This window comes from Elephas maximus, chromosome 8 (assembly GCF_024166365.1).
Source record: "Elephas maximus indicus isolate mEleMax1 chromosome 8, mEleMax1 primary haplotype, whole genome shotgun sequence".
Lineage (NCBI taxonomy): Eukaryota > Metazoa > Chordata > Mammalia > Proboscidea > Elephantidae > Elephas > Elephas maximus.
Genome location: NC_064826.1, coordinates 121,242,237 through 121,255,315, shown reverse-complemented (window position 1 = coordinate 121,255,315; position 13,079 = coordinate 121,242,237). Strand labels below are relative to the sequence as shown.

Here is a 13,079-nt window from a genome sequence, read left to right as displayed (position 1 = left end):
AACACAAATATATAACATTTCAGAGTTGGCTGTAAAGGACCCATAGAAGCAAATAACTTCAACACTGACTGTAGGTGACCAGGACCCAGAGTCCGGCAAACACAGGCAGCCTGTGTGCCAGCAGACAGCTCATCAACCACAGGACCATAGGCTGCTCCTCAGTGAGCAGGGAGCGCTGGTTATAACCACCTCAGGAACTCCTGGGAAAGGCTGGCACTTGCCTCCACTCCAGCAGGGCCAGGAGGCTGGGCTGCACTGGGGGATGGCCCAGGGAGCATGCCATCACTCTTGATTACCCTCTTCTACTTGGACAAATCTGTGTGGTTTGACTGATTTACTGGATAAAATGTTAAACTGTTTCACGAATCCTGATGCATGCGGTGGACAGGCAGCTGGCACGTCAGTCTGATGCAGTGATTATCCCATGACGGAAATACTTCCATACCAGTAAATAACTCCTGAACTCACACGACCCCGGGGCTGCATCCCAAGCCCTGCTGTGACCCAGCCCCTTTGGGGTTTATGCCCAGTACACAGGACTCTGTCTGCCTATCATCAGTGACTGAGTCTTTTGACTGCAGGGCCTTCGGCGGGGCAAGGTGGAGGCCTCTGGCCCTGGGAACCCTGCTCTGTGCTGCCTGCTGTAGGCACACACGTACACATGTGCAGATACAGCCCAGTCTTCTGTGATGTGAGGTGTGATTGTGGCTCTTGGAAGGAGGGAGTGAGGATTCTTACCCACAATCATGCCGACCTCACACTGGTGGTCTTCGTAGTAACAGGAGATCATGGTGGCCACAGTGTCATTCACCATTGCAACCACGTCCATCTCAAAGTCCTGCCAAGGAGCACAGAGGCAGCAGTGATGTGGAGGGTGGTCTCAGGCCTCCCCTGTGTTATCCAGCTAAGTGAAGGAGGCCCAGCCCTCCTTTGGCATTCTGACCTAAAGATGAGTGGAGAGAGAGGCCAAGGTGCCTGGGGATGGGAGGCCCAGGGGCAGGCAAAGATGTCATCTCACCCCTCTCCGTTTGATGGCGTCTCTCAGAAGCCCTACAATGTTGTTCCCTTCTGCTCCTGAGGCCTTGAAGCCCTTTGTCCAGTTGAGAAGGATGCCCTGTGGAAAGAGGAAAGCCCTTGGTGGCTGCTGCAGACAAATGCTGAGGGATGTGGGGACAAGGAGCAGGGCCTTTCACCCAGCTCTGGCTCAGGGCAGGGGGTGAAGGGCCAGGGAGCTAACTCGGACCACAGGGACATGCAGCCCTATTTTACACTTGGGGAAACTGAGGCTTAGAGTAGTCACAAAACTTTGAGAAATGTTGGGAGACAATTCTCCATAAATATCTTATATTTCTGCAGGGCTAGTTTGCAGCCAATTTTAAAATGTTTATTAAAAAGGCACTCTTGAACAGTAAAGCTTAGAGACAGCATTCCAGAGTAAAGACAAGGTTCAGGGCTGGAACTGACTCTGTGGCAATGAGTTTGTTTTTGGGGGGGTTGGTGTAGCATAGTGATGCGACGTGTGGATGGCGGAGGCAGCTGACTTTGAGCTCTGGCACTGCTATGTACTCTGAGTCAAGTTATTTATACCATGTGCCTGTCTCTGGGATCAATCCATCCATCCACCCACCCACCCACCCATCTTCAGGGTCCCAGTAGGCTGGACCTCTTCTCTGGCCCACCCTTCAACATAGCGCACCTTGTCGATGTCTTCATGCCTCACAGGAAAGGAGAAGGTAAAGCCCAAAGGCAACTTCTTGTGCTTCATCTGATGCTTGTCCAAGAAGTCGGATATGCACTCGGAGATATAGTCAAAGAGCTGGAAGATGCATACCCAGGTGGACTTCCAGGAAAGGCCTGTTCTTACTACAGAGGGTGTGCCAGCAGGCGGCGACCCCACTGGGGCCTGTTGCCTGAGGAACACAGTCAGTGCTGAGCCCTCAGGTCTCAGGAGAGCATTGGCTTCCGTGTCTGCCCCTGAATGCCAGGCCCGTCCTTGGTTCCTCTGTCCTGATTAGCCACAGCTTGTAGAAACTCAGGCCCTGAGCCTCCCGCCTGATGCCAGGGTCCTGTGCTGTCAGCCTAGCCCTTTCAGCTGGACCCAGTGAGGTTCGGCCTCAGGCTCGGCTGTAACTACAATTTCTGTCCCCAGCACCCAGTCTTCTTTGATACTTCCAGGTGTCCCAGATGCTTCACCATGGCCCTGTCAAGGACCAGCCTCTCCTGCCCCTCCCTGTGGGCCTGGCCACAGAATTGGCCAGGAATGTTCTACTTATGGACCAAGTCGTGTGCTGGGTGCTGGAGGCCAGGGATGCACCAGCACCATCACTTCCACCTTGATTCTCTCATGGCCCCTGGACAGACAGCAGACAGGCGGTGTGGAGAGCCCTGGGCTGCCATGGACCCTTAGCCTGCCTTGTAACTCTGCCCTCAGGAGGACTGGGCTCTGTGCCGTGCCTGGTGGGTGGCTAGGATCTGACTTCTCACCCCGCCGTGCCTGCCTCCGGCGCAGGGCTCACTCTACTTCTGCCCCTCTCCTGGGTCTCCCATGGTCAGCAGGCCTGGCTGCTTGGGCAGACTTGGATTGAAGCACTCCTGCCTCCCTGCTTAGTTGTCCTATCACATTGCTAATCATTACACATTGACTTGTTCTTCTGAGAAATTGGACAGGGGTTCCACTCTGTGGGGTTCCTCCTGCCACTAACCCCCTCCTCAACCTAGTACCTTCCCCAACGCTGGCCAGAGGGTGACTGTGGACCCGTGAACAAGTCGCCCGTGCCTGGTGCAGTACGTCTAAGCTCTCTCATCTGCCTTCTCAGGCCCCTCTGAGGCTGAGGTGCGGGAGGGGGGTGTGATTTTCTTCCTGTCCCCACAGCCCATGGCCCCAGAGAGAACTGAGCCCCCGGTTGCCCACCCTGCTCACCATCTCCGCAGTGCCTGTCATGGCGTCGTCAGGGATGGAGTACATCTGGTGCTTGGTTTTGATGCTCCACTGCCCTGTCTCACCTTCGCCCACCTTCACCAGCATCACCCTGAAGTTGGTGCCGCCCAGATCCAGGGAGAGGAAGTCCCCGACTTCTGCAGCCCGGGGAGACGCTCATCAGTCTGCTGGCGGGGGGTTGGGGGGATGGGGTGGGGGTGCCTGGACAACCAAACCCCAGGGCGAGGGAAGGCACAGGAAGGGCCCAAGGGAGCTGGGTGAAGCCTGTTGAGATCAGAAATCTGGGGGACCCCTGAGTAAACTGTGAAAACCCCTGCCTTGGACTAAATTTATCTGGGGCTCAGAACCAGCTAGTTAGGCAACCCAGACTCAGTACTGGGCTCAGGAGGGGCGAGGCTGGTCTCAGAGGCTGAGCTGGCTCCACCCTAAGTGACCAGGGACAGCTAGTCTCTCATAAATGAGATGACAAAGGCAGTTTTACTGAGGCATGACTGCTCACAATAAGCCTAAAGGACTGGGGAACAGCCCAGAGGGCCAAGGGTGAGGACCTGTAAGCGTCTGGGACCCAACATGTTGGAGACTTTGTCACTTGCTCATGGAGAGCCTGTGACAGGCCCCTGCTGGAGGACAAGTCAGAGCTGCTGTGGAAGGCCCCCTCTGCCTGCTGGTCTGGCTGGGACAGCTGTCACCAGGATGAGGAGCTGTCCCTGTGCCCCATACCCTGCACACCCTGTGGCTGCACCCGTCTCCTCGCACCTCACCCCTCCTCCCCATCTATCTCGTCCCTGTGCCTCATCTCTCCACCCTTGTCTCTCCACTCCCATTCCTCCATCCTTGTCCTGCCACTTCTATCCTTGCACCCTATCCCTTCACCCCCTTCCCTCCACCCCCTTCCCTCAACCCTTGTTCCTCCACCCCATCCCTCAACCCTTGTCCCTCCAACCCTGTCCCTGTGTGCCATCCCTGGGCGATGTCCCTCTACCCTTTACTCCTGTCCTGTGTGCTATCCCTGCACAGCATCCCTCTACCCCATTCCTGTGTCCCTGTCCCTGTGCCCCATCCCTCCACCCTCATCCCTCCACCCTATCCCTCTGTCCCCGTCCCTGCACCTTGTCCCCCCACCCCTGTTCCTGTTCCCTGTCCCTGTGCCCCGTACCTACCCTGCACCCCATCTCTACACCCCTGTCCTTGTACCTCATCCCTCATCCCTGGCTGTCTTGTCCCTGGGCCTCATCCCTCCACCCTGTCCTTGCACATGGTCCCTGTGTCCCATCCCTGTAACCCATCCTTGCACCCCTCTCCCTGCTCCCCATTCCTCTGCCCATTACCACTGTCTCTGCTCCCCAGCCCTACCTCCTGTCCCTGCTCCCCAGCCCTGTGTCCCCATCCCTGCACCCTGCCTTTGGGCCCCTATCCCCGTGTCCCTCCTTCCTCCCTGTCCCTGGACCCCTGTCCCTGCTCTCAGGCCCTGCTCCCTGTCCCTCTGCTTCTGTTCCTCCTTCCCAGCCCCCCCCCCCCCGCTGTCTCCACATTCTTGTCCCTCGGTCCCATTTGGTGGACGTACCTGAGCCCTCTGGGGTAGAACGTACGTAGGTGGGCAGCATCTTCACGCTGGCCTCCTCATGGGTCTCCAGTCTCAGGCCACGGTCCATCTCCTTCTGCATCCGACTCATCACCTTCTTCAGGTCCTCCTCCTGCAGCTGGAACTCGGCCAGGATCTGCTCTGCCTGCCAAAGGGAGGGGCTCGGGAGCGGCCGGCTAAGGAGGGGCTGCCAGGCTAGGGGGCCTGGGAGAAGACCCTTCAATATGGACACATAATTTCAAACTACTTATCGTAGTTAAAACCAGTTGAAAAATTAAAGCCATGGCATTTGGAGACCAGCCCCTAAATAATTTTTGCTTGGGGTGTGTTGAGGGGTGGTGAGTGGCAGAGGGCAGGGCCTAGAACGTTCCTGGGGCATAATTTCTCTTAGCACCTCCCTCTGGAAACCCTGATGGTATAGTGGTTAAGCATTCGGCTGCTAACCAAAAGGTCGGTAGTTTGAATCCACCAGGGGCTCCTTGAAAACACTATGGGGCAGTTCTACTCTGTCCTGTAGGGTCACTGTGAGTCAGAATTGGCAATGGGTTTGGTTTTTTGGTCTGCTCCCTTGGATCCTGGGCCGAGAGGAAACAGAACTGGGGGTGCCACCCTGGGGAGACTGAAAGCCCCGGCGCTCACCTCTGGGAGAGCAGGGGCTGGTGTGCAGTGTGCACACAGAGGTGTCTGCCAACCCCAGCATGGCTATCCTCATCATGGGTGCCCCAAGGCCTTTGGCAGGGAGGACTCGTGGAGCCACTGACACCCGAGGCCCAGATGCAGTAGGCACTGGAGCTGTAGGTATGGACTTTCCGTGTTGTGCTCACTGGCCTTGCCACATGGGATGTGGGGAGTGGCCTTGAGTTCCAGGGAGCTGAACCCTGCTCCGAGGCTGTGTGTGACCCCTTTGCATACAGTGTGTGTTCATAGAGGAAAGGCCAAGGGGGTATGCTGGCTCTCTCTGGGCAATGGTAAGGAAAAGCAGTATTTTCATTTTGAACTAAAAAGAAGAAGGAAAGATACTGTGATAAACAGTGGCTCTACTCTTCACAAACACGCAAGAGTGTTCTTGCTCCATGCAGTGATTTTACACGTCAGGCAGGGGCTTGGAGGTGCTCTGAATTCTAGCCAGGAGGCAGCACAGTCCTTTGTCCCTTTGTCTTAGCTTTTTGAAGCAGGAGGCCCCTCATTCCCAGGGATGAGCAATGACTCCTATTTCCTTTTGCTGAGATTGGCTTAGAGTTGGACCAGTGACCCAGCTCTGGCCAATGGCTGCAAAGGGAAGCAGATTTTAGTGATGGGGTGGGGAGCTTATGGGAAGTGCATTCTAACTTCAGTCATGGGGGCAACTATCTTGCAACCAGGAGGAGACAAGCCAGAGGGGAAAAGCTATTACCACCTGCTGAGGATGGTGAAGAGGAGAGGTGGCATGGTGATGTGCCCACTCCCAGGACCCCCACCCCCAGGGACCTCCACCCCCAGGGACCTCCACCCCTGGAAGCCCCACCCCACGTGCGAGTCCTGGGAGCATCCAACTGCTGAGGCCATGGTCATTCAGGCTCTCTTCCCTGCAGCCCACAGTGTTCCTAATGGATCCAGATTCTTAGTTAAGAACGCTTCTCTTAACTGGGCCCCACGGTTCACATTTAAACCCAGGGGAGGTCAGAAAGGGGGACCTGACAAAGCCTAGGACACACACAGATTCAAAGGTCAGTGTTTGCTAACCCAGCACCATCTGCAGCTCGGGCATAGGGGTAAGGGGCAGCGTACCCTGTGGCTGTCCCTGTGGGCACACCCCTGGTGACATCCTCAGCACTCTGGAAACACCCAGCTTTACTCTTCAAGGCCCACAGCCCAGCCTGTGCCCTACTCTACCTTTAATAACCCCCCGACCTGTGCTGAGCCCCGACACAGCAGGCAGGCGGGAGCCAGCGCTTTATTCAGGCTGCCTCCCATCCTCTCCACAAGAGCACCCAGAAGGGATGTACCCATTTTCTTGATGAGGAAGAGGCCAACAGGAACCATGTGTGCAGTGCACAGCCCAAGCCCACGCTCAGAGAAGGCCTGACATTTCCCTGAAGCGAGGCTGTTCAGGGGCGTCTGGCAACCGTCAAGTGTTCTGTTGGGTTCACCCCTGCAGCCACATCCCTGCTGCCATTTGGGAGGAGCTGACCCGGCAGTCTGAGGTCACAGAGAGGACGCTAGCCTGGGGCCTGTGAGGCCTGCAGAGTGACCTTTCCTCCCAGGCTGGCCTGACCTGGCTACAGGGGCCCAGGGGTCAGCTCTGAGGAGGGACAGAGGGTAGCTGTTATTTCTTTATCACAGGCGTGGTGAGGCTGGCAGGGCTGGGCAGACTGTTAGCCTCCAGGCCAGAAAGTCCCTCTGTGGAATCCCGGACCGCTTCATGTCAGACTGATGCTGTCCATTCAGAGGGTGACTCAGAGTGTCTTTCAAAATTCAATCTTGATCTAGCGACTTCTAAGAATCTATTCTACAGAGGGTCAAAAAGCCTTCAAATAGGAGCACGTGGGGGTGTGGGCTGAGAGCTGTAATGGCAAAGGCCAGGGCAGGACCGCGTGCCCGCCAGACAGGGCTACTGATGCCCACGCTGGGTCCCTCAGGACAACACACTCTGCAGCAGTGACAAAGTGAGACAGGAGCCTCTTGGGGAGACAATTCCTCTCTGTAAATAAAGTTGTATCTGGCCTGTGGGTCAGATCTATCTTGTACAATAACCTCAGAGGCTTAAATTTGCTGCCAACACTTAGAGGCATTTTTACATAAAACCTGGACTTCTGACTCTTCCTGACAGATCAAAAGGTCTGTAAAGGTAGGTGTGCACTCTCACTGGGACTGTAGAGAAGTTGCCCTCATGGGCAGGGCGTGGGTGTGCCACCACTGTTTTGGGTGCTGAGATGCTGGGACGGCCCAATGATGGAGACCTTCGAAGGGGGGCTTCCTGAGTGAGACTGTTCCAAGCACACTGTGCCCACCCGGTTTGGGCTTGGCAGGCCCCTCACTGTCTACACCACAGGGTTTGTGAGCCCCACTGTGCCCATCCCTAGGGCTCCCATTCCTAGTGGGCACAGGTTGGGAAGGGGTGCTGGAAGTTTCCACAGCTGCAGTCCTCCATGGGCCATTGGTGACGTAGCCTCCAGCAGACCTCTTCCCTGGGGCTCAATTCTTTCATGGGCAGGGTCCCCTAAAGGTGAGCCCCCCCGCCCAGCCTCTGCGGGCACAAGCCCCTCCTCAGGGGCAGGATGTACTCCAGCACTTGGTGGCCTGCGGATGCCCCAGAGGACCCAGGTAGGACCTCCTACCCTTGAGGTCATGAACAGTCAGGGTCATGGCTGAGGGACAAGATGCGGATGGCTCACCATGCTGGCTGGGCTGGAGGTCTAGGACCTTGCAGACCCTCTGAGGGCTGGGGTACAGAAACTGCGGCAAGGCTCAGTGTGGGCAGTCACCCTCTGTGCTCTGCATGAGACACAGGCACCATGTTATCACATCTTTCACCTGTAAGCAAGCCAGACAAAGCAGCCCAGCGCACCCCAAACTCACAGGGCAGGAAGCCCAGGGCTGGGTCTGCAGCCAGATGGGCCTGTCCCCCAACACCCCAAGGTCTGCTTCCTTCGCATGGCAACAGAGCCCCTGCTGGAGTCCAGACCTGGAGTCAGAAGTCTCTCTAACAAGCCTGGGTTGGGTATCTATGTAAGCCGGTGTTTGAAGGACTTGCCTGGAAACTCTGGTGGTGTAGTGGTTAAGTGCTATGGCAGCTAACCAAAAGGCTGGCAGTTCAAATCTACCAGGCACTCCTTGGAAACCCTGTGGGGCAGTTCTACTCTGTCCTACAGGGTCGCTATGAGTTGGAATTGGCTCAACTGCAATGGGTTTGGTTCTTCTTTTTTGGAGCAGCCTGGGGAGAGCAAGAACCTGGAGGATCCTGGAGGAGCTGGAGGAGGCTTGGAAGAGCCTGGAGGAGCCCAGAGAAGCCCAGAGAAGCCTGAAGGAGCCTAGAGAACCCCAGAGGAGCCTACAGAAGCCCACAGGAGCTTAGAGGAGTCTGGAGGAAACCAGAGGAGCCTGGAGGAACCCAGAGGAGCCTGGAGGAACCCAGAGAAGCCTGGAAAAGGCTGGAGGAGCCTAGAGAAGCCTGGAGGAGCCTGGAGGACCCCGGAGGAACCCAGAGAAGCCCAGAGGACCTGGGAGGACCCTGGAGAAGCCAGCCTGTCACTCTGGCCGGTCACTCTGAGACCACATCCCCCAGGTCCAAGCTGCCTCCAAACACTGGCCTCAGGTGGACAAACAGCATAGCCAGAGCTGTCCTCCCCCAAGCTCCAGCCTCAGAGAAGAGCAGGGCTGTGCGCAGCAAGCCCTGGCCAGCTCAAAGGTGTTTGTTTTACAGATGTTGTCCAGGAAGTAAGCAGGACTCATAATCAGAGCTCACATCCACAACTAGAACAATACAGATATTTGGCCGTTGCTGCTCACTGGTGTGTGAGAGCACAGCTGTGACCCCGTTCATCAGTCGATGCTCACTGGGCAATAACCAAATAAGGAAGCAACTGGTGGCATGTTGGGTGGTGAGAAAACAGAGCGGGGAGAAGACATGGGTGGGGCGATTGCAGTTGTGGTGGGGTCAGGGAAAGCCCGCCAGTGAGGTGTGACTTGACAGGGGAAGGTGGAGTGACATGGTGCTGGGATGAGCTGAGGGAGCTGCTGAATGGAGGGCAGTGCGGTGGGCCCTGGCCTGGCCTGAGGGAGAAGGGATCCATGGCCACTCTGACTCAGCTAAGGACAGGACTGCCTTGGCTGCATGGGGAGAACAAACTGCGGGACAGGCTAGAAGCAGAGAGCCACCAGTCTGGTCCCAAAGTTGGGATGGTGGTGTGAATCCCATGGAACAGTGTAATGGGAAGTGGTAGGATTCTAAAAGGTATAGCCAGTGTCATTTGCTGATGGACTAAGGGGATGGGGAGCAAAACAGCAGAGTCTGGTGACCTCCTAGGTTTGGCCTGAGCAACTTGAAGGAGGGATTGTCATTGACAGAGTTTGGGGATCTTTGGAGATGCAGACTGGGGTGGGGAAATTGGGAATTTGCTTTAGGCACATCAAAATGTCTGGTAGCCAAGGGAAGTTGAATGCTGGAGGCTTAGGCTCAGGAGAAAGGTTGGCTGGAGCCCTAACTTTGGAAGCCAAGGAGATGTAGGCCACGCTTAAGGCCTGGAGATGGACCAAGGTCACTGGGTCACCTGGTGTGTAGAGGCTGGAGCAGCAGGGCTGCAGAGGGCTGGGTGCTGCCGAGCACAGCCAAAGAAGAGCCAACACCCCACAAAGCCTCCCATCTTTTAGCTTGTTGTACCTTCCCCAAAGCTCAGTCAAGGAGGCAGGACACCTTCTAGTAGCTCTGTTTTAGAGAGGAGGGAACCAAGGGGAAGCCAGCTGGCTGTGAACACACATAGATTGGACCATTCTTGCCAAGCAGGGTCACCTGGGCAGGGAGGGTGGAGCTGGCCTCAAGCCAGGTCATCTGGGCTCGGGGGGTGTCTCCCACACCCCTACGACACCCCCAGCTCACCCTGGCTCTTGCAGCCTCTCCTTTGGCCTTGCTGGAAGGGGACTGATGGCTGTGAACTAGTCTGGCTTCCAGGGGTTTTCATGATAAGAGGGGAAGACAGCCAGAGGGGACAGAGTCTAAAGAGCGAGTTTGAAACTCCAGCCATCCTGCCTCTGTGCCTTCCCAGGGTGGGACTGGGGCATATAAGTCACAGCACCTGTGCCCTACATTATTACTTATTACCCCAGTGAAAGAGAGCATGTTCAAGGCTGCTGATCCAGTCAGCACCTGCCCAGGGGGTAGGGGAAGGCTGTTGGGGGGACAGTCTCCCCTCCTCCTGCGCCTCTCATCCAGCTGGTCATTCTGGGCCCAAACTTGGGCACCTGGGGCCTCAGGTAGCAGGGTCAAGCCTTTCCTGATGTCTGGGGTGGGCGTGGAGGAGCCTACACAGACACTTCTCTGGGGAATGTGGCAATAGAAGCACACACAGTCTGCAGCTACAAACAACCTCTCTGCCCTTTTTTCCTTATAAAGATACAGTGGCTTCATAGAGACAAACTCTACCCAAGAGCAGCCTCTGCCTAGGCAGCCATTGTGCCATCCCCTTTATTTGAGGCATGCCCTTCAAGGACCCAGAGAATTCCCGAACCAGGAAATAGGAGAGGGGCTTAAAGGTGGGGAGGTCAAGAAATGACAACCTGGGGCCAGTGAGGGGTGGAAACAGGGACTGGTGTAGCCACCACCAACCTCAAGCTGAGCAATTCTGCCCAGGCAGTCAGCACCAAGGTGGGAGCACAGCATGAGATGTTGCCTTGGGACAGAAGAGGCCATGGCCCGCAGCAGGCCTTTCATCCTCTCCCCTTCTGTTTGTGGAACCCAGAGAATGCCTTTGGGCCTTCAGCTGGTGCCTTTGGGGGTGCCTAAGCCGTGCCCTGAGGCAGCACAGGGTTCTGGTCACCAGAGCAGCTCTGGAACCTCTCTGTCTGAACTTGATCTCAGCTCTGCCTCTTGCTAGCTGAATGTGTCTTCTTTTCCTCACCTGTAGAGTGGCAGGAATGTGTGCAAAGCTCTTGAAGCTGGGTCTTAATAAGTCCTCAGTAAGCAGGAGCAGTGAGCACTGAAGTCCTGCCACCCCTCTGTGTGCCCTAGCCTAAAGGACAGTCTGCAGAGGTGCTGGGAGGGACGGCTGTGAGCCCCAGAGGACATGGCTAAGGCCAGAGCATCGGGGTGTGGGCTCCAGAGCCCACCCCATATCCCTGGAGGGCAGTGAACCTGGCCCCCTCATTCCCCAGGCCTCGAGTCTGTGCACACAGTAGTGACAGGCCACAGAACTGCCACGAGGGTTGAGGGTCATGTAAAAGCGAGTTTGTGGAAGCCCTGAAACAGCTGGGGAGTGCTGAGCAAGCTGGGTCTTCTACAAGATGGCTGGCTGCACCAGAGCAAGCATCCTGGGGGAGATCGTCAGCCCACGAACTGACAAGCCGCTGCTAAAAGGAGCTCCCAACACAACACTCTCCATGGGTGGCTTTCGTTAGGGGACAGCAGTGAGGAAGGAATAGTGGGGAGAGGGGACTCCCCAGAGCCTTGCTTGCCTCCTTCTAGGGGTCCAGCCATCACCATTCTATACTGCCCCCACATGCTGTAACCTGTCTGCACACTAGGAATCCTGCCACTCCCTCGCCCGGGCTGCTCCCCCAAGGCCAGCATCCCTTGGAAGGAGAGAGTGGTGCCCTTGGGTGACCCTTACCAGATCCAAGGCTGTCTGGACCCAGCTCGTCGTGGCATCCACTGCCATCTCTCTGAGGGGCCAAGAAGTAGGTTTTCTGAAAGATGGAGATACTTCTGCTGTGCTCGGGGCTCAGATGGGCCTCCTCACCTGTACAGGTGAGGGCTGCCTGGCTGAGAGCTACCTGTGGCAGGCCGCCCAGGGCTTCTGCACTGTGATCCAGGGCGGGCTGCTGATATACTCTGTCCCCACCCTGGGGTCAAGGGGCGGGCACAGAGGGCAGAGCTGGCCCACATCAGGTCAGGGGGCAGGGCTACTGGGAAGCTGACTGTGCCCTCTGCACACTGGGAGCCCGGATTGGCTACCCAGAGGTGCCCGGAGGGACACCTACTTCCCTTCACTATTTGGCTGGTTCTTAATCAATGCAAGAGCCCATTTGCCTTGCAAGGGTCAAAAGTCAGGAACGCACCAAAAAAAAAAAAAACAACCCATCGTGAAGTCAATTCTGACTCATAGCGACCCTACAGGGCAGAGTAGAACTGCCCCATACAGTTTCCAAGGAGGCCCTGGTGGTTTTGAATTGCCGACCTTTATGGTCAGCAGCTGTAGCACTTAAACTCTATGCCACCAGGGTTTCCCAGAAACGCACAAGTGTTTGAAATGCCTGGGCCACAGTAATTGGGGGTGGGAGGAGTAGCGGTGAGAACTGAGCCAGGATGGATGGCTGAAATGGCCTTGTTTGTTAGTGCCAAGCTGAAGAGTTTAGACTTGATCACAGAAGGATTTTAACTTGGAGGAGCTTGCATTTCGTATATTCTGGGGGAGCTTGGATGAGAAGGGGAGGCTGCTGCTGAATTCTCAGCAGGAAATAAGGAGGCTCTGATCCAAGGCAAGGCTGAGGGGTGGGGAGGTGCAGAAGGCCGAAAGGCTCAAGAAGTATTCGGATGCAGAGGCGAGAGGATTCGACTGCTCCAAGGGACTGGCCCTTCTAGGAAGGCCTTCCCTCTGCAGCCCTGTGTAGGAACAGGACTCACAGTCACACCTTTCCTGGCCTGCTCCTGTCGTCTGCCCTCCAAAGCCACATCCCAGCCCTAGGGAACTTACTACTGCCATGGGGACTTAGAAATGCTCCATGATGAAGTCTCTTCTGCCAATCAGAGCAGAGCCCACCCTAGTGCACGATTGGCTCAAGGGTGGGCACATGACCTCATCCGGACCAATGGGAGTGATGCCCAGGAGGGGTACACGCTTGGTCTCCAGCAGGGAGTGGGCAGGGTAG

At 56.4% G+C, this 13,079-nt stretch overlaps 1 protein-coding gene across 1 annotated transcript in view; it reads right to left on the bottom strand.

Moving 5' to 3' along the window:
* GCK (glucokinase) overlaps positions 1-13,079 on the bottom strand; it is a 126,313-nt gene that overhangs the window by 5,071 nt on the left and 108,163 nt on the right. The window contains exons 2-6 of the mRNA XM_049894228.1: positions 4,503-4,665; positions 2,921-3,075; positions 1,697-1,816; positions 1,019-1,114; positions 739-838 (exon numbers count right to left, since the gene is read on the bottom strand). Coding sequence (XP_049750185.1) covers positions 739-838; positions 1,019-1,114; positions 1,697-1,816; positions 2,921-3,075; positions 4,503-4,665 — 634 coding nt within the window. The remainder of the gene's footprint in view (positions 1-738; positions 839-1,018; positions 1,115-1,696; positions 1,817-2,920; positions 3,076-4,502; positions 4,666-13,079) is intronic.